Source organism: Anser cygnoides, chromosome 3 (assembly GCF_040182565.1).
Source record: "Anser cygnoides isolate HZ-2024a breed goose chromosome 3, Taihu_goose_T2T_genome, whole genome shotgun sequence".
Lineage (NCBI taxonomy): Eukaryota > Metazoa > Chordata > Aves > Anseriformes > Anatidae > Anser > Anser cygnoides.
In genome coordinates this window covers 119,174,001-119,196,615 of record NC_089875.1, presented here as the reverse complement: position 1 = coordinate 119,196,615, position 22,615 = coordinate 119,174,001, and the positions used below count along the sequence as shown (strand labels likewise).

At 44.2% G+C, this 22,615-nt stretch overlaps 1 protein-coding gene across 1 annotated transcript in view; it reads left to right on the top strand.

Annotated features, from left to right (window-relative positions):
* PKHD1 (PKHD1 ciliary IPT domain containing fibrocystin/polyductin) overlaps positions 1-22,615 on the top strand; it is a 256,426-nt gene that overhangs the window by 33,816 nt on the left and 199,995 nt on the right. The window contains exons 27-33 of the mRNA XM_066993217.1: positions 1,545-1,675; positions 2,490-2,625; positions 7,418-7,613; positions 9,028-9,095; positions 11,149-12,762; positions 12,935-13,078; positions 20,094-20,307. Coding sequence (XP_066849318.1) covers positions 1,545-1,675; positions 2,490-2,625; positions 7,418-7,613; positions 9,028-9,095; positions 11,149-12,762; positions 12,935-13,078; positions 20,094-20,307 — 2,503 coding nt within the window. The remainder of the gene's footprint in view (positions 1-1,544; positions 1,676-2,489; positions 2,626-7,417; positions 7,614-9,027; positions 9,096-11,148; positions 12,763-12,934; positions 13,079-20,093; positions 20,308-22,615) is intronic.

Genomic DNA, 22,615 nt, shown 5'->3' with positions numbered 1-22,615 from the left:
CGTAAAGTGCACATATGCAGTATTTCATTGCATATGGGTATGTGTAGATATCAAAACTTAAGAGCATTAGTCTTTACACAACATGCATGAATTTTGTACTCTAAATCTGAGGCTCCTTATCTGACTATTATCACATAAGCCGAGTGTATTCAGTTTTGAGTTCTTCCTTGTTTCTGGTCCTGCAGACTTAATGGTACAGGGCAGGAGGCTAGAAGCAGCTTGTACTTTGCTGCATCAGGTCATTCTTGTCAAAATATCACCGGTCTCAGAGGTGCCATGCTGGGAGTTCACCATGACCTAACTTTCTGTAAGCGTGGGATGCTTTTCCAAAGATACTCCTGTGCTCCCACAAACAGAATGAGCTTTCTGTTAGCGTACCTGATTGCTGTTTGCCCAGTTTTGCTGCCAGTTAGAGGAATTCTGGACGATAGTTCTAGACTTCTCTGGTGGTTTTGAGAATTAGGAGGAAATTATATTTTGAGGAAAACATACCAAGAAATCTGCCACTAATATTATAGTCTTTTCTATAGAAGTTTATTTATATCATACATGAAAAGCATCATAAAAGCTCAGTAGTTATAATAGGGCCCTGATAGCACATGCACATTATTGCGCGACTGTGATAATGAAATCCCTGTCTGAGCAGCCTGTCTGTCCTGCCATAGTGCTAAAACTCTGCATTACTGAAGCGAGAATGTCCTTGGCACTCTACCTAGAGCAAACAGCTGTAAGTTTTGAGGAATGCTTCTTACTTTTTAATTTTTTTTTTCTTCTGAACCACATCAAAGGACTAAGTCCAGGTTAGAATTGCCATTAATGTCTGTTACTTTTCTCTTTTCTATTCCTCTTTGAAATGTTCTGCTCGCTTGAAAAAGCAGAGGGGCCGCCTTGGCTATTTGCTGGAACTGGCCACTGCAGAAAGACCAAGTGCAAGCCTAACATGTGCTGGGTGTGATCTTGCATGTGACTGAAGATGCTTAGCTCTGGCTGGCACAAATGAGAACCGAGGTTGCTCAGCGCTTCGCAGAATTGAGCCCCCTGACTTTGCTCACAACTCTGCTAAGACTCAAGCCCTGCCAAGTCCCCTGTCTAACCTAAGTTTCCTAGACACATGCTACAGGCTTTTTTGACAGCGGGGTGCTTGGCAGCTATTTGAACTGTGAAAGCACCTGCTGTGTTAAGCTCATTTTTCATTCTTAGTGCTTCTTCCTTCCTTCCTTATTTCATTCTTGAGCTGGGGATCTTTCTAAGGGGGAGATCACAGACCAGACCTTGCTGGCTTAAATAAGTATGTCATTAAAAAATAAACTGAGAAACAAACCCAGTCCTCTGGTATCATGGACAAGAATTCGAATTGGATTTGAAAACAAGAAGGATCTTGGGTGAAAGAGGAAGCCAGGGCATAGCAAAGTGGAAGTGGATCATCATCAGATCAGGCAGTAGACAGTACTCCCTTTTGTAGTCTGCTATTAATAAAAAGAATCTTTTGCATGTCAGAAAGACCATTCCACGTCTTTGATGTAACGGAATAATTGGTTTTGTAGGAGGACTGAGAGTGGCTCTCAGGGGGACTGGTCTGGAAGGGGTAAACCTGGTGTTGTTCGGATCTCAGCCTTGCCCAATTTTGGAGGATACCAGAAACTCAACAAGAATTGAATGTAAAATTCCCTCTCGGGTAAGAAACCACATATTTTTGGCTCCAGTCAGCTGTATGGGGAGAGCTTACAGGCCTTTCTATGTTGTCCTGGCCTGAGCTACACTGGTGGAAGGGCAAATGGTAGTCTATCGGCCAAGTCTAGGCTATGGGATAGTTTAACCTGGACTCCACCTACAGTCTAAACTCCAGTTTAGACCAGCCTAATTAACAACAGATTGCTAGATTTATGAAAATCATTGTAACACTTGACAAACCCAACAGATTACATGATCTCTAGCTAAACCTCACGCAAACAAAACTGGGGCTTTTAACGCCAGAAAAATTGCATGTCTCCCCTTTCAGCTTAGTGTCTGCCAGCAGATTAAACATGCCTGGGAGAATTGCTCTTACTCATGTTGCTGAACCCTCTACAGCTCCAAGTCGTCCTGTTTACATCTGGACTTCCCCTGGACTGTATCTGTGTGTCATGCAAAAACATGCCTAAGGATTTTTAGCAGCAGTGCTCATTGATGCAGGGCAAAATTACATGTAACAGTCTAAGTGTAGAGATGTAACAGTCTATGCCCATGACTTCCACTATTGCAGATATAGCAAATGAAAATCTGCGTAGTCTGTGATTGTTTCGAGATTTATAATTCTCCATAGATGTGCCTTTAGAGACAACATAAGTACACACGTCTGAGTAGAGTCTAATGTATATGCAAACTTGGCAGTGCCATGTGCCTGACTTATTAAGTGTAGGAGATGCATGAATACATGAATATAAGAAATAACTATTTTTCTTCTATTGGTGCGCTCTTATCCTTGATGTTTTCTTTGCTTCTGTTTCCAGGGGGCAGAAGATGCTGCCGTCCATGTTACACTAGTTTCTGGGTACCAATCAACAACAGTCACCAACTTGTTCCAGTATGACCCTTCCTTAAACCCTACCGTTGTATCACTGAGCAGGAACAGAAGTGGCATAGCAGGTGAAAAGTGCTTAAGTGCAAGCGGACGCGTATGGGACATCATCTGCAGAACTCTTGTTGTTTCTGAAGGTGGTGGGACAGAAGGAATTGAGGTCCATGTGGTTTGGTGATGTGATGCTGTTTTGTTGTTTTCTTTTATCTTATAGCCCTCATGCCCCCTGCAGGTTCTGATCACGCCTGGTTTCTTTATGTTCTTTTTTCTCTATCTTACATAAGATAATGAGTTGCTTGCCTTAGCCCACTATGGATTATGTCCACAGAGTGTCAAGTACAGTATGCTGTTCCTTTTGAGTTATATTTCTCTAACTTTGCTCTGACACAATCCCACCCACTCATTTTTGGTGTCAGGTTCAGTGGCAGGAGAAACGAGCTTTGGAGAATGCACTTCTCCAGGGTCCCAAAGGGTGGGCTGTAGTCAGAAGGTGACGTGCATTTTGGATTGCTGAAAGCAAAAGAGAGGCAGTGCTCATTTTGGTAGTTACTGTTTCCAAGCCAGTTTCCTTCTATTCGACCTGGCGAACCATTACTTTTGCATATGAACTTCACAGGCTTTGCAGGGGCAAAATCCTGAGTAAATGCCATGGAGTATTTAGCATTTCTGTCCTTTGAAAAGCTTTATTTAGGGTTGTGATTCACATCGTAATTTCTATGTACCCCATCCCCCTTTTTCCAAGGATACACTCTGATTTTTTTTCTCTCTTCTTCCAACCCCTCCAGTACACATCTTAACAAAGCTCCCCCCAGCTCAGTGATGTGGCCAGACTTAGTGGGGATGTGAGGGGGGAGATGACTGTGCTGGTGATAAAGCGGGCTTGTTGCTGCACACCTAGTATTTCCATTCCTTTCCCCAATGCCCTTGTTATTTCCTATTACTCCAGAATGCATAAATAAGAGAAAACGTCCTTTATCATCTGAATATTATTCAGGTACGATAGCACCAAGGGGAGATTTTTCTAGCTGCGGGCAGCCCAGGTGCAGGAAATTCCTCTATGTTATACTGTCTCCTGAATGGTGGTTCTATTCAGAACCTCCATGGCTTCAGCTTTTAATATAGTTTTTTCCTCCTATGTAATAAAAAGAATAAATAAATTACACCAATGCCTTCCAGGCATCTAGGATTAAGCTGACAATTGACCAAGAGTCCAAAGAGTTCATGTTATTAATATATTCAGCTTCACAGGCTTTCAAATTTTTATTTGACTCTGTGCGTGCTGAATTGAAATCTGTTGGTTTCCAGGTCTGCTTAGAGGAGCTGGGAGCTGAGGGGAGCTTTGTACAGACTCTGCTGCTTCGTGGAAAGGAGAAATTTCTCAGAGGCTGCAGGGCTCATGCCAGCTTTGGGGGCTGTGTTAGACCCAAATGACCCTGGCCTCTGTTTGGCAGACAAAATTGCTACTTGGGTATGAGTCTCTATTAAGGATGAGTTAACCCATAAAAATTCACTTTGCTTAAGACAAGGTGAGAGCATAAAACAGCTATAAATCTAAGAGAATTGATATAGAGATGTCTTCACCCCCCATGAGTGTAAAGAAAGTGTGAAGAAAGGTTTGAGCTAATTCCAGTTGAAATAGTTTCAGTTACTTATTTGGTCATATCGTCCTTTCAATATTCAAAGCTGCAGCAAAAGCACAGAAATTGTTGCTTCTAGAAACAGCCCCAGTTCTCCATGCTGTGCTTTACACACTGAGCTAAGCCAGATAAAAACAACACAGCTCCTGCTCATCCTGTTTGATTTCTACTTTTTTTTTTTGCTTTACCCTGCCCCTTTCCCAGGTGATTGGTTGGGTGCCAGGTAGGTCTAATGGTATATAAGCCACAGGTGTCCCACCAGAGAGCTCTTACTGCCTGTGCTGCTCTTTGGGGGTAAGCGTTTTGTTTTTCCTTCAGCCAGTTGCATGGTTCTTTAGGTGGGTCAGAGTGTATGGGCTGATGTGTTTTGAAGTTGAGAGAGGTAAGCATGTCTTTTTCAGGTAACAACTAGTAGGCTCTTCTAGAGTAAAGCAAGCTATATAGTAGTAGGTACCTTTACTGCATGCGGCTCTTCTTCAGGTGAGTAATTTTTTACAGCATGCTTATGGGTAGGAAGATGATGTTACTTTGCGTGTTTGCTTTGTGGTTCTAGGTCTCTTATGATTTGTGCAGAATTATGAGGCTTACTGTGAATGTGACCTTATGTCTTTACCTGTATGTCAAATATTATCAGAGTTACCACCCTGCTGTTAAAGTGATGGAGCAGGGTTTAAGGGAAGGATATCACCCAAGTTGCCTGTGCCAGTGAGTATCTGAAAACAGCAGAAGTAGGCACGTAAGGTGTAGCCTTTTTCAGGGTTAGGGACAGTTTCTTATATTTCTGGAGCTTTCTTCTGCTGTTTTGCTGGCTGTAGAGTCTTTAGACCTTGTAGCCTTCTAGATTTTAAGTCCTTGGAATTCCCTTAATAGGAGGATATTTAACAGAGGTTGTCGGCTAACTTGTTGTTGGGATGTGGTGGGGTACGCTTCTGGTTTTGGGTTATATTTTAACCTCTAGATATATCAAGCCATTTGTGTGACTCTCCAGAGGATTCACAAAGAGCTTCAGTATGCACCGCAAGGGGCTTGACCACATAGGCACAGTGCTACCAAGAGACTGAGCAGGGTCACCCTTTCCATCTGTGAAGGATAAGTCTGTGATTACCCCTGCTGGGGCTGCTCTGCATTCATGTCCTGTTGGCATTTGTGGACCTGAGGGTTTGTTTTTTTTTTCTGGCTCTGGTCTCTGTGCTTGAGTCCTTCTTCTGTAAGGCGCTGTACTGTTTGTGTGTCCATCACGGGTATGACCTTCTCTTTTTGTTTCCTGTAGGAAGAGAATAAAAAAAAATATTTTACCCCAAGCACTGCTACAGGCTGGGAGATGAGTGGTTAGAAAGTTGCCTGGCAGAGAAGGACCTGGGAATATCGGTTGATAGTCAGCTGAATATGAGCCCACAGTGTGCTTAGGTGGCCAAGAAGGCCAACAGCATCCTGGCTTGTATAAGAAGCAGTGTGGCCAGCAGGTCTAGGGAAGTGATTGTGCCCCTGTACTCGGCTCTGGTGAGCCACACCTCGAGTACTGTGTTCAGTTTTGGGCCCCTCGCTACAAGGAGGATATGGAGGTGCTCGAGTGAGCCCAGAGAAGGGCAATGAAGCTGGTGAGGGGTCTGGAGAACAAGTCTTACGAGGAGCGGCTGAGGGAGCTGGGCTTGTTCAGCCTGGAGAAGAGGAGGCTCAGGGGCGACCTTATCGCTCTCTACAGTTACCTTAAAGGAGGCTGTAGAGAGGTGGGGGTTGGTCTGTTCTCCCACGTGCCTGGTGACAGGACGAGGGGGAATGGGCTAAAGTTGTGCCAGGGGAGGTTTAGGTTGGATGTTAGGAAGAACTTCTTTACCGAAAGGGTTGTTAGGCATTGGAATGGGCTGCCCAGGGAGGTGGTTGAGTCACTGCCCCTGGAGGTCTTTAAGAGATGTTTAGATGTAGAGCTTAGTGATATGGTTTAGTGGAGGACTGGTTAGTGTTAGGTCAGAGGTTGGACTCGGTGATCTTGGAGGTCTCTTCCAACCTAGATGATTCTGTGATGAAATGAGGAAGAGGAATGCACAAAAATGGAGCTGTTCTGACTCAGCTGGTCCTCAGTAGTTATTCTGGATCAATGCTGTGGGTAAACAAGTGTGTCAGGCTGGGCAGCATCTGTACATGGTAAAGGGCTGTTAATACCTTTTGCCTGATGAATTTAGGAAAGGGATTTATAGTGTAGTGTAGTTGTCTGACAGTAGGGAGTTGGACTGGAAGACTCCTGGCCCTGTGTGTTCCTGCTGCTGAGCAACTGAACCCACATCCTTCGGAGCTGACTGGGATGAGATTTACCTCCTAAACACATCTCTGCCTGCATTTGTTATGTGGTCTGTGAAGAGAAATTAGCAGTTTTGTGGTGGGATTCACCAGAGCTATTTTGGATATCTTCCACAGAATAAGATGAATCACTCCATAAAGACTCTGTTTCTCCTCCTTGAATGCAGATAGCTATCTCAGAGCCTTTATTTGCACTGAAGCATACCAGCCTATATTTTTAAGCTATTTCAGTAGGAATTTAAGTTATGAAATTCCCTCCCCCGCAGCCCTTGTCCTTTTCTATTACTACAGAATACACAAGTAAGGGAAAGTACTGTCTCATCTGAATATAATTTAACTCACAACTGAGCTTAAATAGGAGAGAGTGACCCGTTTCCTGAAAACAAGGTGCTTTGGAGTATTCATGAGCATCTGACTTTAGGCACTCAAGGAAATTTTCATTTAGCTGTGGGAGGCTCCTTTAAAGTTTAAATACCTCCAAAATTAGCACTGGAAAGTGTGGTGTGGATCATTGTCGGGGATTTAGGAGAAATCCCTCACTCAGCTCCAGTTCACGAGCTTTAGAAAGTCTGGATTTGACTCTTAAGTAGCTGGGGATATTTAGGATAGACATTTATGTTAAGGAGATATAGATCTTACCCTAAATATCTATTAGAAGACTGAGAGTAGTAGCTCTAGATGAGCATAGCCAAGTTCACAGTACTAATGTCTCAAGACAACCTTGGTGGCTGATGATCTTCTCAGGGAAGCCAAGGGATGAATAGGACACAGAAACACTGCAGTCTCCCAGATTTTAGTTTTGAGTGATGGACAAGGCTGGACCTGTTTCGGGATGATGAGACTCCACGCTCACCCTCAGGCGATGCTTACAAGTGCTAAAATAACTTGCAAGAAAAAATGAAATGGTTTCATCAGTTCTCCTCTCCAGGGGGTCAGGAGCTTCAGATTGGAATATCCTCGTTCACCAGCTACCGAGGGGCAGATGTCAAGGTCCAAATTGGGCACTCCTGGGCACAGATCCAAGCACGGACGGACCACGGTGTTAACGTGACCCTTCCAGCCTTGGCTGCGGGATGGTACAATGTTTCCGTCATCATCAACGGTGTTGCTGTCGCATCAAACAGGTAGTGTGAATTTGTGCACTTAAGATATAAATTTCCTTCTCTATCCTATTTGGTATTTTAGGGTTAATCTGAAAATAAAGGTAAGTGCTTTCAAAAATCCTGTACCTAGCGGTGAAATCTGCTGTATGGTATAAAATTATGAATAATTATCAAGGCACTTATTGATCTGTGGAACCCAAGTCAGCAAACTGCTAATGCCAGTCAATTAACTCCCCTTAGCTCAGTAAGAGGCAGGAGAGAAACATTTTAGAAAAAACAGTTGATTTGATGAAAAATGCATATTCAGGCAATCAAAGGTATTCAGAAATTCAGGTCAAATGTAGATACATCCTGCCGTAGGAAAATAGCAGAAGAAAAGAAGCACTTTTTTTTTCATGAGAATAAACAAAAGCTAGTTTGGAAAAAAAAAGTTTTGTTTGGAGAATTTTCAAATGATTCTACTTCTATATTTTAAGGTGACACTGAGTTTTTTCCTAGGTAAATGCAGTATAAATGAATTAAAATGCAGGGGAAAACCCGCCTGGAAGTGAGATCAACAATGCATTCTCAAGCAGTACAGTTTTGCTTCTGAGCTATGCAGCTCTTACCCGTGACAATTGCTAGGAATGATCCTGAAACAATGGGATTAGGGGGAAGGGGCTGCATGTGTTGCTCAAAAACCACCCTAAGCTGCTTGTTGCACCAATGCACTTCACAAGTAGGAAGCCTGTGGTCAGAGGGATGATGCACAGGGCTTCATCCCATCTTATACTGGAGTCTGTTAGCAGCACCATCACTTTGTCTCCAGGAATAGAGACTGGAGGGAGATGGGTCATCTCAGAAGGCAACCCTGATCTCTGGTGGGCTGGACTGCAGGCTTGGGAATGTTTGCTGCTGTACTGTGTCTTTTCAGGGCAGGGATTGTTTTTGAAAGGAGGGTGATGAGGAGGAAAAATAGACGCAAGTGGGACAGAAGCAGGACTACACCCTTGTCTGAGTGGGCTTTGGGAGGTTATGCCTGGTTTTCCTCTTGCTGCAGTTATCTCCACTACTTATTTCCCATGGGAGGAATATAGGAGGGGAGGCAGCTGGGATCGCCTGTCTGTTGGCATGGCTACACTGGGATCTGTTTAGCAGAAACCCCTCGCTCTTGTTTCTTCATTTAGGCAATTCACTTGTGCTGCACGGGCTGCACTTGGCCCACAGGCTGCCAACAGACAAGGTTCCTGACAGACATAGCTCAAATCTCCTGGAAAACTGGGTGGCCTTGTTGCTGTGGTTCCTTGGGACACAAAGAAAAGGGAAAGTGCCAGGTGGGCATTTGGCCCTCTAATCTTGAGGAATTTGCAAGAAAGAATAGCATTGCAGCAGGAGAGGAAAACAGAAACAATTCCCCCCAAACAAATCCAAACCTTCTGTGTTGCTTGTTTTGCAGGGCCGAGCTGTTAATCCACTACGTCTCGGAGATCTTCAGCATCGAGCCGTGCTGCGGCTCCTTTCTGGGTAAGCAGCGGCAGTACATCTGCAGCCACTTATGGAGGTCAAAGGGATCAAGGGCACAGTTTCCCTGCAGGACTGGAAAGGGCATCCCGTTTCACATCAGTTTAAGTGAGGGTGTTTTAAATCTGTGACTCTTCATTGTGCAGACTCCAACTGGCAGACGGCAGCAGCCTGGAAACGTGGGATCGTAGTGAGCATCCCTCAATCTGGTCGGCTGGCTCAGGGGAACCTGTGCTCCGAATGTGATTTCCCCAAGTCTGTGCTCATGTATCTTTGCATGTTCCCTTTGGGAAAAGAAAGTACGCCCACACCTGACTCATCCGTGCTGTATCTTTCAGTCGTTATGCCTCCAAATTTCATGGCTTTCTGTGTGGAAATGAACTGGTAGGCAGGGTAGAATCGTGGTTTCAAGCAAACACTTTTTTCAGTTAATCCCAGACGGAGCATTTAGTTTTGTTAACTCAAAAAGACGAACAAAAACCCCACAACAACAAAAAAAACACACAAACAAACCTTTTTCAGTGTTAATTTTAATCAAAACTTAAATACTTATTAATCCTGTTCCAGTCTTTTAAACATGGGAAACCGTTCACCTGTGTTTCAGAGCAAAGCATCACTGAATTAAAAAACAAAAATTTCACTTTAAATCTTAAAACACGGATTTGAGGTAGTTTATTTTGTCATGTGGTTGGAGGGGGAGGAGAGTTGAATCCATTTAGTGAATATTACATGAACCCTTTGAAAACAAATTCCTGCGATGTAACTGCAGGTTCTCCACACATTCCTTTCCCAGCCTCACAACTCACCTAAAGATACAAAACTCAGGCTTTGTGGTACATGATTAGTTCAGTAGTTTGTGACATGCTCAAGCCTTTAAAGATGAGAGCTTAGAAAGCAAAGGTTATCACTTTTGAAGAATTATCTATGTTAAGGAAAAAAAATATTGCACCCTTCTTTTATTTTTAGGGGTAAATTGGAAGTTAAATAACCGATTAACTCTTGGCTGTAGTTTTGTGAAGGGCTTAAGCCGATTTAGGATCTCATTGGTACAAAAAGCACCTCTCCTCACCTCTTATCTCTTATTGTTTGCTGTCTGTACCACCTGTGTGGCCTTCTGAATTTGAGCTCACTGAAACTGAACCCCACTATAAAACAAGTTATTTTTCAGCCAGGCCATGGGAAAAGGAAGGGCATGGGCTTAATTTATAAAGAGGGTTAAGCAAGGCAGGGCACTGGAAAGCAAACTAAAGGAAGATGGACAGATGCTTCAGCAGGCTTGAAGTGAGGCACCTATAGGCTTGGAAGCATGGAATTGGGAATGCTGAGGGTTTTGCAACTTTTTCATTATCACTTTCTAAAATCCAGACTGCTGCTGGTGTGGGGGACCTGCTCTTCTCTTCCCTTACCTGTTCTCCCCATCTTAAATGGTGCTGACTGGGAGCACGTAGGTAGGAGATGTCTTTAAGCTAAGTGTTCATTATTGTGTCAGCTCCTCTGGCCACCTCCTCAAGGGCAAGTGGCCATCTGCGTGTGGCAAATCTGGAATCTGGCCCTCTGCGTGAGGCACTGGGTGGAACTGAAGATTGAAGGAAGGTCTGTGGTTCTGGCCTGTTTGTTTTTAATAATAATAATAACCACATCTATTTTTTTTCCCTGTATGCAAAAGGACCAAGCTATTTTTACTAACCACACAGTTGTGTCTCTAAAAAGTCTCGTTCCCTGAAGAGCTGAGTCTCTGTTCAGTCTCAGGGGTCCTCTCACCACTGCTTCCTTCCATTCTGTGGTTGCTTTCTACATTTTTTTGCTGCCATGATGGTCCCTGGCTGTCTTACAACATCGGCCTCTTGTCTACATAGGACTATGCTGATACTTGACTGCTGTTGTCAGTAGCTGTCTTGTTCAAAAAAAAAGGACTTAATTCTTTTTTCCGTTTGGCCTGGATAAGACTGCTATGCTTATCAGCTTTATCATGGTTTGTGAATGTTCAAAGATGGCCATTAATTCCTTTCCCACACATAATGTCCTTCTGTCTTTTGTGGTGTGTTTTTCTCCCAAGGTGGAACGCTGCTCATGATCTCTGGGGTTGGCTTTAGCCAAAATCAGTCGCTGGTTTCCGTTTCAATGAACAGGCAAACCTGCCTGGTTACCCGCTTGGAAGAAGAGACCATTTGGTGCCTGACCCCACCAGCTGCTGATTTGCTTAGTGAAGATTCTCAAGACATCTCTGTCAGAGTAAATGTACTCATTAGCAGTAGCTCACTTCAGCATGTTCCTGTTGCAAAAAACATCACCACCTTTAATTACCAAAGAGCTTTGACACCTCTGATTACCAGCGTTGAAACAGAAATCTCAGCCAGCAGCCTGCTCTTGAGCATCCAGGGGATAAACATCACTGGGTCCGTGGCCAAGCTTGGAGACAGTGAATGTGAGCTTGAGTTTCATCATGGCAATGAGTCTGCATTGTCTTATGAGTGCTCTTTACCGCTGGACAACCTGGAACCTGAGACTTACCCTGTGTGTGTTATCCAGAGACAGCTTGGATACGCTCGTGTGACAGCAAGGCTGCAGACCCTCACAATAACTCCATGGATAACCTCCATATTCCCATCACAAGGGTCAATCTGTGGTGGAATGCTGCTTACTATAGCTGGTGCTGCTTTAAAATCCAAGAGGAACATGGTACGGGTCAGCCTGGATGGTAATTATTCCTGTGAGATCCAGAGCTCTGATAACGATGCCATTCATTGCATTGTCCTTCCAGGGGCACCACTTTTGCCTTACCAGCAGTTGGCTGAGGCTTCTTGGACTCTTAATGTCACAGTGACTGTCAATGGGATCAGCAGTGTCTGCCCTGGGGACTGTACGCTCCACCTTCACGAGCAGTCAACCCCCGTCGTGGATCTGGTGGCCTGGGAGACCAACGGGACATTCACCTACGTGACGATCACAGGGCAGAGGTTGGCATGGCCAAGTGACAGCCCTGTGGTGCACGTGAATAACCAGGCTGTCTGTGAGGTAACTTTCTGGAACGAGACCAGCATCAAGTGCCAGATTGACTGCGTTGCCCCAGGGCAGCATGAAGTTTCCATATCCAACAGGATAAATGGGCAAGCTTGCTTCAGAAGGGCATCTGGTATTGTCACCATCACACCCCAGGTGCACCGGTTTTACCCTCAAAACTTCAGCACCAACGGTGGAGGCCTGCTCACGTTAGCAGGCTCAGCACTGAGAGGAAAGAACACGACTTCTGTTCTCATTGACTATCACCCGTGCCTCATTCTCAACGTCACCTGTGTAGCTATCCAGTGCACGGTGCCTCCGGGCCATGGCACTAGGGCTGTGAGGCTAACAGTAGATGGCACCTCCTATGGCATCGGAAGCATAAGCTACAGCGAGGAGTTTACACCAACTTTCCTTTCGCTTGTTGCCACTGGCCTCCTTTTAACGATGAACGTATCCCACGTCACAGAGATGGACACCACCCATGTATATGTTGGAAACTCTGCTTGTGGTGGTGTCATCATCACTCGCTCCGCTTTGCAGTGCTCAGCTCCTCAGCTCCCTGCTGGAGAGTACCCTGTGCTGGGCCTGGATGTCCCCAGGGGCTGGGCTTCCTCCAACCTGACGTTCTCCTCTCAGCTGGTGGTGACAGCTGTGTATCACAACTGGGGTAAGTCATGAGGAGCTGTTGCAGCTCCTCTAAGGGGTGCAGTGTGATGGATTGTGATCATTGTTATTTTTTGTACAAAAGCCAGAATTATGAGTTTAAAAAAAAAAAATAGCCCTGATGATGGCTAGCTGTTGGGCTGTGACTTAAATCCCATTTTCTGTCCTTTTCCAAGGTGGCTTGGCTGGAGGAGCAGTTCACCTGCGTGGAACTGGTTTTGACCCGGGGCAGACCTCGGTGACGATCTGCGGCACGCCTTGTGAAATGTTGGACAACGCAAAGACGACTGACCTGAGCTGCCTTGCCCCACGCTTACACGGTCAGCTAAGACACAAAACCTGGTGTTGCGCTAAAAATGTCCTCTAAAACCCCATCTTGACCCAAAAGGTGGAGTGGTTGTAATGTATCTTGTCCCAAGGGGAACAAAGAGTAGAAGCAGCCCTGGAGAGAGGAGAGGAGCCAAAATAGCCTCTGCTTCTGCTTTTTGAGCTCAGCCCAAAGTCCATTGCTGCCAGGGGTGTTTTGGCGTCTATGGCCGTAGGCTTTGGACTGGATCCACCTGTGGCCAGGGCTGCCACTTATGCTTTGTGGCTATATTTGAGGTGTGCAAAGTGATAGCAGTTCCCTGTGGCAGCTATTCCCTGGGAAAACCATCTCACATAAAATGTGCATGGGGGCCTTGGGCTGGGCACCCAAGTGCCTCTCAGCTCCCGTGGTTGGCTTAGTGACTTGAGCTACCTTAAATGTTTTTTTTTCTTTTTTTTTTTCTGCGTGGCAGGGCAGTGTCAGCAGGGTAGGGGCTTGTTGGGAAAGGGTGAATATCTGTAAGAGAGAATGAATACCTTAGTACGGTCAGTTCATACCTTTGGGAAGCTGGAGATGAGGATTTGAATTCCTTGAGAGCAGGATGGGATCATCGCACAGCCAAAGCATGCTCTTTATCTGGAGAGAGGCAATACTGCAGGGAATGCTGCCATGTTTTCTAGCTCTCTCAAAGAAGAGCTTGCCCCAGTTTTGGAGGAAATGCTTACAAATAGGCACACATTTGAACAAGGCGTACTTCCTCCCTCCCCCATTGGCAGCACAGGATTAAGCTCCTAATGTCTTGCAAGAGGCAGTATTTCAGATTTTTAAGTCCCTGAGATATATGCCATTCCCCAGCTCCCACGGACAGAGGGACTACCTTTGGTGCTGCAGCATTGCAACACTTGGTAGCACATCACTTCAGCACCTCCATAGCTCTGGTGCTAGGAGAGCATCCAGAGATCTCCTCCAGAAATCATTGCCATTCTGTGGCCATCCAGGTGACCAGAGATCTCTCTTCCTTGGGGGGATCTGGAAGAATGGTGGTTTTGAGGGTTTCCATCAGGGTACGTTGCTAGGGTTTTGCTCAAAGATATGGAATCTCCAACCTTGCAGACAGTCAGAACACAACTAGATTAGCTGCTGAGAAATCAATCCAACGTGAAGTTTAGCATTGCTCTGAGCAGGGATTAGGATGAGAGGCATCCAGAGGTCCCTTCCAGCCTCTGTTGTTCTGAAATTCTGAAGTTGCTCTTGTCATTTAGAATGGTTTGTTTCTCCATCTATGAGGAATACCAGGAAAAGAAAAGGGAGGCTCTCAAATCCCTTGCACTCAAAAGGAGACATGAGAAGTTGTAAAGGGCTCATCTTTTTCTCCTCCTTTCCTTCTCTTTCCCTCTTTCTTTTTCTTGGATCTGGGCACAGTCCACAAAACTGTTTATCATTATTTTTTCAAAGGCAACATGCTGGAGTGCCAACAACAACAACAAAAAAAAGCAGACCATAAAACAAGCCATTCTGGTTATTGCAGAAAGAATAGCAGAATAAAATGTAATCAAATTGATCCAAACTGCGACAACATTAATAACTGTGCTCAAAATTCACTGGGGGGTAAGGCGGCAGGGGGAGCCTGGGGAAAATATGTAAGAGGCAGGACCGCAGTGTTTTCTATTGGCACTAGATGTCAGCAGGCGAACGCTGATTGTTGCCCGCTTGCTGGTTGTGGTTTTTGGAAGAAAAGGTGCAAGGGGGGGGGCGAAGCCCCCCTAACCAAAGGGATATACGCACCCTGCTTTATTCCACTTACAGGACAATCCCTCTATCTCCTGCCCTGGCTTTTGCAGTCTTGCTCATCTCATCAGTCGAATTGCCAAAAACGCTTCTCATGTGTATGTCAATGACGTATGTACAGGTTGACTAAGTCTGTAAAAGTTTGCTAGGCTATTTGCTCTCCCTGAGAGGTTTGAACATGGGCTGCACATCTACATGTGACATCTGTGCTGCTTTCCAGAGTTCCCCCTAATACTTAGAGGATCGCATCCCCCACAATTTAAGGCGTTAAGTGCAGTTAGTCCAGCCTCACCTCATTCTTTACCTGCTGCTCTTTGCCTGGGGGAGTTTGCCTCTTGTAGCTTATACCTCCTTGCTGCCCTGGGACCTCAGTGCTAGCTTGTGTTGTCTCTGGCCTCTTTAAGGTGAGAGATTCATGTGGGAATCCCCAGCTAGTCTATCTGGCTTGCTTGTGTGATTAAATTCGTAGGAGAAAGCTCTGCAGGTAGGGAGTGTGACTTCTTTCCCATTTTACAGGCAGTTTTCTAAGATGCAAGGAACTGCTGGTCTCAGCAGGATCCAGCCATGAGCCTGCCCCGTGGGGTCTTCCTTAGGAGTAGGGGGGTGAAGCAAGGTTTTGGTTTGACCATTGGTGAGACCTGGGCACACCAGGTACTAAAATGTGCTTGATCGAGAGCACGAGGAATGGGGATGCAAGCCCAGGCACTCTTATGAAATCACTGTCTTTAGCAAACTACAGAAAAATCAAATTGGAAGTTGATTTTAAACTTCTGAAGTTTTAAAAAATTATGACAAAATTGACAAAAGCAGAGTCCCTTCAATGAGAAACAGCAAAAAAACACCAAACTGGCCCAACGGTCTTTAAAGGTCTGGTAAAGAGATAACTGGCTTGATCCTGAAAGCTCTTCCCTTCCTTGTTTCTCACTTTGTTACTTGTGTTGCAATGCTATTGAGGAGTGCGGATAGAGGTGTGGGGGCTGTTCATCTCAGGTTAAATTTCCAGAACAAACGGCTAATGTCTGTGGGATTGAATTGTGCTCCTGTGAAAAATGGGAAGACTGGCAGGAAGCTTGAGGCAGGTGAGAAAATAACAGAATATTCCTATTAGGTGATATTGGGGTAAGTACCGTATATATATTTTGCAGTAAACCAGCATTTGAGATTGTATGTTGGACACAGCGGTGAGGGTGTAGAAGTATCTTTAAAAGGAAGTGAATTGATAGGAAGATGTATCAGTGAAATATCTGAGCGTGGTGCTCAGCTTTTTTTTTTTTTTTTGTTGCCTGGCTGCATCAGGATGCTTGGAATAACAAGCCTGGCTTTAGGATTCTGATGTAACGGCTCTTGGGATCTCTTCTGGCAAATCCCTGACCTGCTCTTGGCCAGGTACATTGGTAAAAGTTGATATTTAGGGAAGATGATTCAGATTAAAATCTAGAAATGAAATGAGGCTGGTTTAAATGAGAGACATAGCTTGGTGGAACTCGTTGCATGGAGCAAAAGGAGCGAGAGGAAGGAGCTTTGGATGCAGCTATGCAAATGTCCCAGGGCGATGCATCGGGGTAGGGCCACAGGGGACTATAACCAGGGAAATGGGGTTATTTGTATGAGTAAGTGCAGGAGATCTGAAGAGGGCATGCAGTGGCAATTGGAGTCTGAGTAGCAGCGAGGGTCTCTGATGGGTCCAAATGGTCCCTTCTGCCCTTCAAATCTGGAAATGAAATTAAGAAAGAGGGGAAAAAAATGCATATTGATTACATGGCAAGAATGTTCTGACAGTGAGATCTATCAGGCGGTGGAATAGATGTTTGCAAAGTCACCTCTTGGGACCCGGCTGTGCAAAATGAATGTCTCGTAGGGAGCAATTCTTCATAGGCAAAGGTTGGACTTGACCTTAACAGGTCTCTCTTTTTCCTCTCCCTTCCCTTTTATTTTTACCATTATTATTTATTTATTTTTTTACCCTTTGTTTTCTCTGCTAAGCACAAGTTAATGTTATGCTCTGCGGTCCGTTTTGTGAGTGGTGGATTACTGGGGATGTGCGGTTTGGCACTGAGACTCCTTGGGCAGTTGTTCAATCAATCTGCAGCTGCCCTTGGAACTCCTGTAGGGTTTAGTCTCATCACATGTCCGGCAGTTGTTATTAAACAGTGACCCAGAACAAAGCCCTTGTGCTGAACATCCCAGGCTCCTGGCTTAAGCCAGAGCATCCCTCAAAGAGAGGGCTGGGGGCGGCGGGTCCCTAACCCGTCACCAACATGCAGAGATTTGGCTGCCATTGTGTCTGACCTCAAAAGAGGAGCCGTGATGGGATGAATGCATTAATCTTAGTGATGGGATTGTACAACGTGTGATCAGCAGGTTCTATCTTTATAGAGTAGTTAAAGCATAAAGGAGCTTCATTCTGAGGTTCAAACACTAACCAGTTAAGTAGGGAGAGGCGTCCCGGAATGGGCACGCTATATACTTTTAGGATGTGCTGTGCGTATTGCAATCTTTAGTTAATTCTTTTTTATTTTCATTTTTACTGTTGTGGCAGGAGATAATGGCAGCTTTTTACAGCCAAGGGATATTTGCATTTAATGGTTAGAGGAACGGGATGAAAACCCAAGACTTCCTCCTGACTGAGAAAAGTATTATATCTTCTGAGAATAGGGGAATACCAGAACCCCAAGGAAGGGCTGAGAAATGGACACCTCCCCACATAGAGGTGTCCCCATCAGATGGACAGAGGTGTTAGGGTGTGGAGACCAGCTCCTTCTCTCCTTCTGCCTGAGAGGGAGAAAGTGGTTCAAGGTTTGCTGCTGGGGTTAAGCAGGGCTTTCTTGGTTTTTGCTTCCATTGAACTCTTTAAAACCCTTTCTAGCCACATCCTTTAGCTTAGATTTGTTAAATAAATAAGTTTATTTGCCTGGTTTGAGTTAAAAATAGTTTCAGCAGTTGGCAGGATGCAGGGCCCTACATTCCTATAGGCATGATGACATTGAGATGAGGGTGCTGGGGTGCTTCAGCAAGGATTTCCATGTAAAATTCCAGGGGTATCCAAATGGCAACAGGCTGTTCTGCCGAGCTCTGAGGGTTATGCAGAAAATATCGTCTGGTGACGTGCATTAACCATCTGACAGCAGCAAGGTACTGAGGAAAATATTTGGGTCTGGAGATTCTGTGGGTCACTTCCAATTTCCCAAATTTTCTGAAGTTAGGTTCAGCTGTTTTTCCACTAGTAACCCAGGAAAATGCTGCCAGTTTATTTTCAGGACTGCAAAAGAAGAAAAGCAAAATCTCTTTTGATTAGCTCCCTAGCCTGTATTTTTTTTTCTTCCTCAAGTGTTTAATGTGAATGCAATCTTCCTTTATTACTGTTCTAGATGATTAGACATCGAACCTAGTTGTATGGTATCCATTACCACATCTGACTGTATTGCAGCGTTTTCTGTCACTAGTAAGGCAGTAGAAGCTGTTATACTCTATTATGGAATGGGACTAAATTCTCCTTCTCTCCACGGGAAACTTGTGGTCTTGTAGAGAAGGGGAAGGGTAGCGTCCTCGCTGGTTGGATGTCCTTCAGTAGTTTTGAGGGAATCTCATCTGCATATACACTGGCTGAAAAAAAAACTTTCTTGTGAAGAAATTATTGTAATGAATTGGTTCTGCCACAGGTAAAAATGTTGCGCAGGCAAGTTTATTATAGTGTTTAGTCCTCTTGGTTGATATTCATTTGCCAAAACACAGGTGTGCGGTGCCATTTGAAAGAAACTTGGGTGTGAGACTTCTGTGGTATCTGTAGGACAGCTCAGGCGTCTCTAGGCATAATTTCTGGACAATAAAAGCAATAATAGAGGCGTGATAGCATCATTCGGTAGGGTTCTCTATCTGTTGTTTGTGTCTCATGTTTCTGTGTAGATCTTTGAAGCAGCGGCTGCGTTTCGTTGTGTTTGAATCGATGCCGAACAAGAGAATTGTCACTGGATTTGGGAGGGGAAAAGATCTAGCATATTGCAAAACATGTGAAGATGTTGACAACTTTTTTCTTATTCTAAATCCAGAGAAGAAAAATACAGAAGAAATGTGGATTCTGTCTCTGAATTTCAGAACAGGTGAAATGGCAGGTTTAATATTTTTGAAAAATACCTTTAACAACAATACCTTAACATTAAACAATCATAAACTTGTCAAAAATACCTTATATTAAATCATTTGAAGCAAAAATCTTAAATCTTTTAACATAGGAAATATAGCATTTTCACATTACTTCCATTTCAAAGCCCATTTTCAGAATCACTTAAGAGCTAAGATATTAATTGATAATGATACTTTTCCAGCAAACGAGAAACCTTTGGAACAAACTAAAATTTTAAAAAGCAAATCAGGAAAATTCTTTCTTGATGAACTGTCTATTGCACTTTTGGTACTTGATGAATGCTCTTGGGTGCGATAGTGCAGGATGTAATACTGTTCACAGAACTTTCCAGGAGTTTGTTATAACTGTTTGATTAATTCTGGATTAATAAAAATTCTCAAAGTCTTCACATACTGAGGGATTTGACAGGAAACAGTCTTGATCTCTGCTTGCTTAAATGATTCTTAAAAAACAAAACAATAATTTCAATTGATTTGATCTTCAGTGGAAGTTCATATTTTTTTAAAGTGTTTTTTGTCTGGATTTGGAGTATGAAAATCTAATTTCTGTTCGCATCTCTTTTTCCTTAAGTACATTTCAAACTGTACAGCTGCTCCCATCACACCTCCTACCACTCTGAGTCAAAATGAGACCAAGTCTCAGGTCAGTCTGGAGCAAGCAGTCTCCCCATTCACCCGAGCCCCCTTGAAGCACTCCAAGCTGTGCAATGCTTTCGCTAAATCTGATTCTGGATTTCAAAGCTGTGCTAGATCTCAGAAGTGGTCACATCTGATGTGCCTTACGCCTGGTCTCTAAACCATGGTCCATGTTCTCCAGTTGGAATGCCCATACTCTTATTTAATCACCTCCTCCCAAATGTGGGGTCATTTGATCCCAAAGACCATCTGGATGCTTGTCCCACAAGGGAAGTTATGCTGGCCCACACAAGGCAAAAGGGACTGAAGAAGTTGCACGAGACACTACCCACCCTCAGAAAGGATGTACCAAAAGGGAGGTTGGGACAGGAGCATCAGATGATAGCCATCAGTAGCCAAAATCTGCTTAACATCAGTAGTCTGTAGGCTGTTTGGGGTTATTTTTTTGCTTCCTGTCTTTGCAGCATCCTTGGCCATTCTCTGTGGCCTGACACATTCTTCCGCTGACTGCCGAGAAGACAGATCCACCTTCATCGAATGTGATGTCCAGGTCACGGTGGGTCCCTACCAGCAGCGAGGATCCGTGTCCTACCTGTACCTGTGTGAGGATAGCCGACCTCAGTGGCACCAAAGGGACAGCAACCCTTCCCAGAGGCGTTTGGCCGGACTTTTTGCCAGGTTAGCTCTGCTTCTCTCCAACATCTGAACAGGCCTATCCATGAGGAATATCCCCCAGAAAGCATTCCCCTGCCCCTGGCAAAAGATGGGCTGAAGAAGGAGATGATTGCTAATTCTTCAGCTGATTCCAGCAGAGCAATTTAGCTTGGAGACCACTAGAGAGCTCCGCTGGGTCGTGAAATTCATTTCTTGTGTCTATCAAAGCATCTCTAGACCCCCCTCCTTCCCTCCCACCTTTTTAAAGTGTTTGAGAGACATCAGAAAATCCATCTCGTAAACAGCCTGCTTTGTTCCTTCTTAGGTTTTAATATTTATCTTCTGATCCAAAGCAACATCTGGTGGATGCCAATGGGGAAAAAGATTAGGCATTATGAAAAGCAGAAGCCTTTTTTTTTTTCTCTCTCTAAGCAGCTTCATGAGTAAAAAGTTGCAGAGAAGATTCAGCATGCTGTGCAACGTTTACTCAACAAGGGTGCTCAAGTAGTTACTCGGGTTCTGCAAATCCAAGGCCAAGTTGCCCAGGAGTGAAAATTGGTACCAATGCCTTTAATAGAGCTGTGGGGACTTAAACCTGCAGAGCCTCAAGGAGGAAGAGGGAGGCTTGAATTATGGAATAAACAGATGAATAGCACTTCCCCAAAGACACTTGAGCTCTTAAATAGAGAGTTTGAATATCATTGCAACGCATTGCCCGTGCTCTGTTTAGATGGTGAAGGCATTCCTGACTGGTGCATGTTGGTACTGTCCAGGTACTTCAGTGAAGTTGTAGATATTTGATCCTCATCCTTATCTGGTCCTTATGCCACCGTTGTCACCAGCGGGACAGCACGGAGTCATCAGAGGCAGTTCTGGATGCCTTGTGCTGAGGGAATAAAACAAATTGGTGTTTACTGAACGAGGACAGCAGAAGTGGCATTGACCAATTTTTTTAACTTGTTTACAAAAAAGAAAAAAAAAAAGTGGTTTAGTCAGCTACAGCATCAGCCTGTCAGTCTGTCATTTCCTCCTTACCAGCTTTTGAGCTCTGATAAACTTGAGCTGGGCTTCATAGGGGATGAATGTCTTAAGAAATATGAAATTTTTTTCAGTTTAGAGAAAATCTGTGCTAGGCAGAAATAAATTAGTTTCTTATTGAGGAAGAGGAGGATAGAATTCTGTCCTAACCTGTCTTTTCGCCAGCAACCTGTGGGCCAGACAGTAGGAAAATACAGCTGGCCAACTGGTGTGTCCAAAGTCCTGTTGTGCACCAGTAATGTCCGATAGCATCCTGGGAGATAGGGAGGATGGTTTCACTGGGGGAGACAGGAATAGAGAGAGAGAGAGAGTGGAAAAACAGCCTGAAATTAAGCTGATTTCAATAGTTCTGTCGTTCCCACAATGATTTGTTTCAAACCAGGAAACCCCGGGAGCCTTGACTTGTCTTGCTAAGCTTTGCTTTGTTATCGCTAACATCAGCGTAACCCCAAGCCAGGTAACCCACAAACTTGAGAGTGATGGGGCAGCCCCAGGTTATTGCTTTTGGTTATTGCTTTCTGCTCCCTGAGCATCAAAGTTGTGCTCAGCTCTTTACAGATAAAGATGCATCTACGGTGGGTGGATTATTATGACGCTTTTCCTTCTTGCTCCTTTTCCTGGTGTGGGTTGTTCCAGTTCTGCTGCTGCAGCTGCTCCACCCTGGTGCCAGCAGGGTGAGTGGGTGGGAGGTCTGCACCTGAGCTGGTTATGTCATGACAATGGAGAGAGAAGTCAGGCAGTCTGTTTGATGGCTGCTTCATTATTGATCTTCACTGTTTTTTTTTTTCCCCAATTTAATTTGATATGTCCCAGAAACAGGTTTTAACACTCCAGGTACAGGGAAATATTTCTAAATCAAATCAACTGTTTTTTAACCTACTTTTTCTGCATTTTTCCAAACTTATTTTTTTTTTTATTGTTATAACTTTTCTACCTATTGTGTTCACACTCATCTAGTATTTAGAAATTAAAACTGGGGCTGCTAATGAATTTTCCAGTGGCTTGATGATTTTTTTTTTTTTCCTGGTGTATGTGTCTCTAAACTGGGTCTCACTGAAGGAGAGTGGGGATAGAGAAGATAGATGTATTTCAGATGAGTTTCCTGATCAGAAAAGTATGGGGAAAAGTAGAGGAAGAGAGGGTTTAAAGTCATTCAAATGATCTACCTCAGAGCTTTTGAAAATGTTTTCTGAAATTTCATTTTTTCATTTCAGAAAAAATTTGATTTCAAAGTAGTAATGGAATTTGCAGCAAAGTGAAAATTAGAATGATCAAACTAAAAATTAGCTATTTG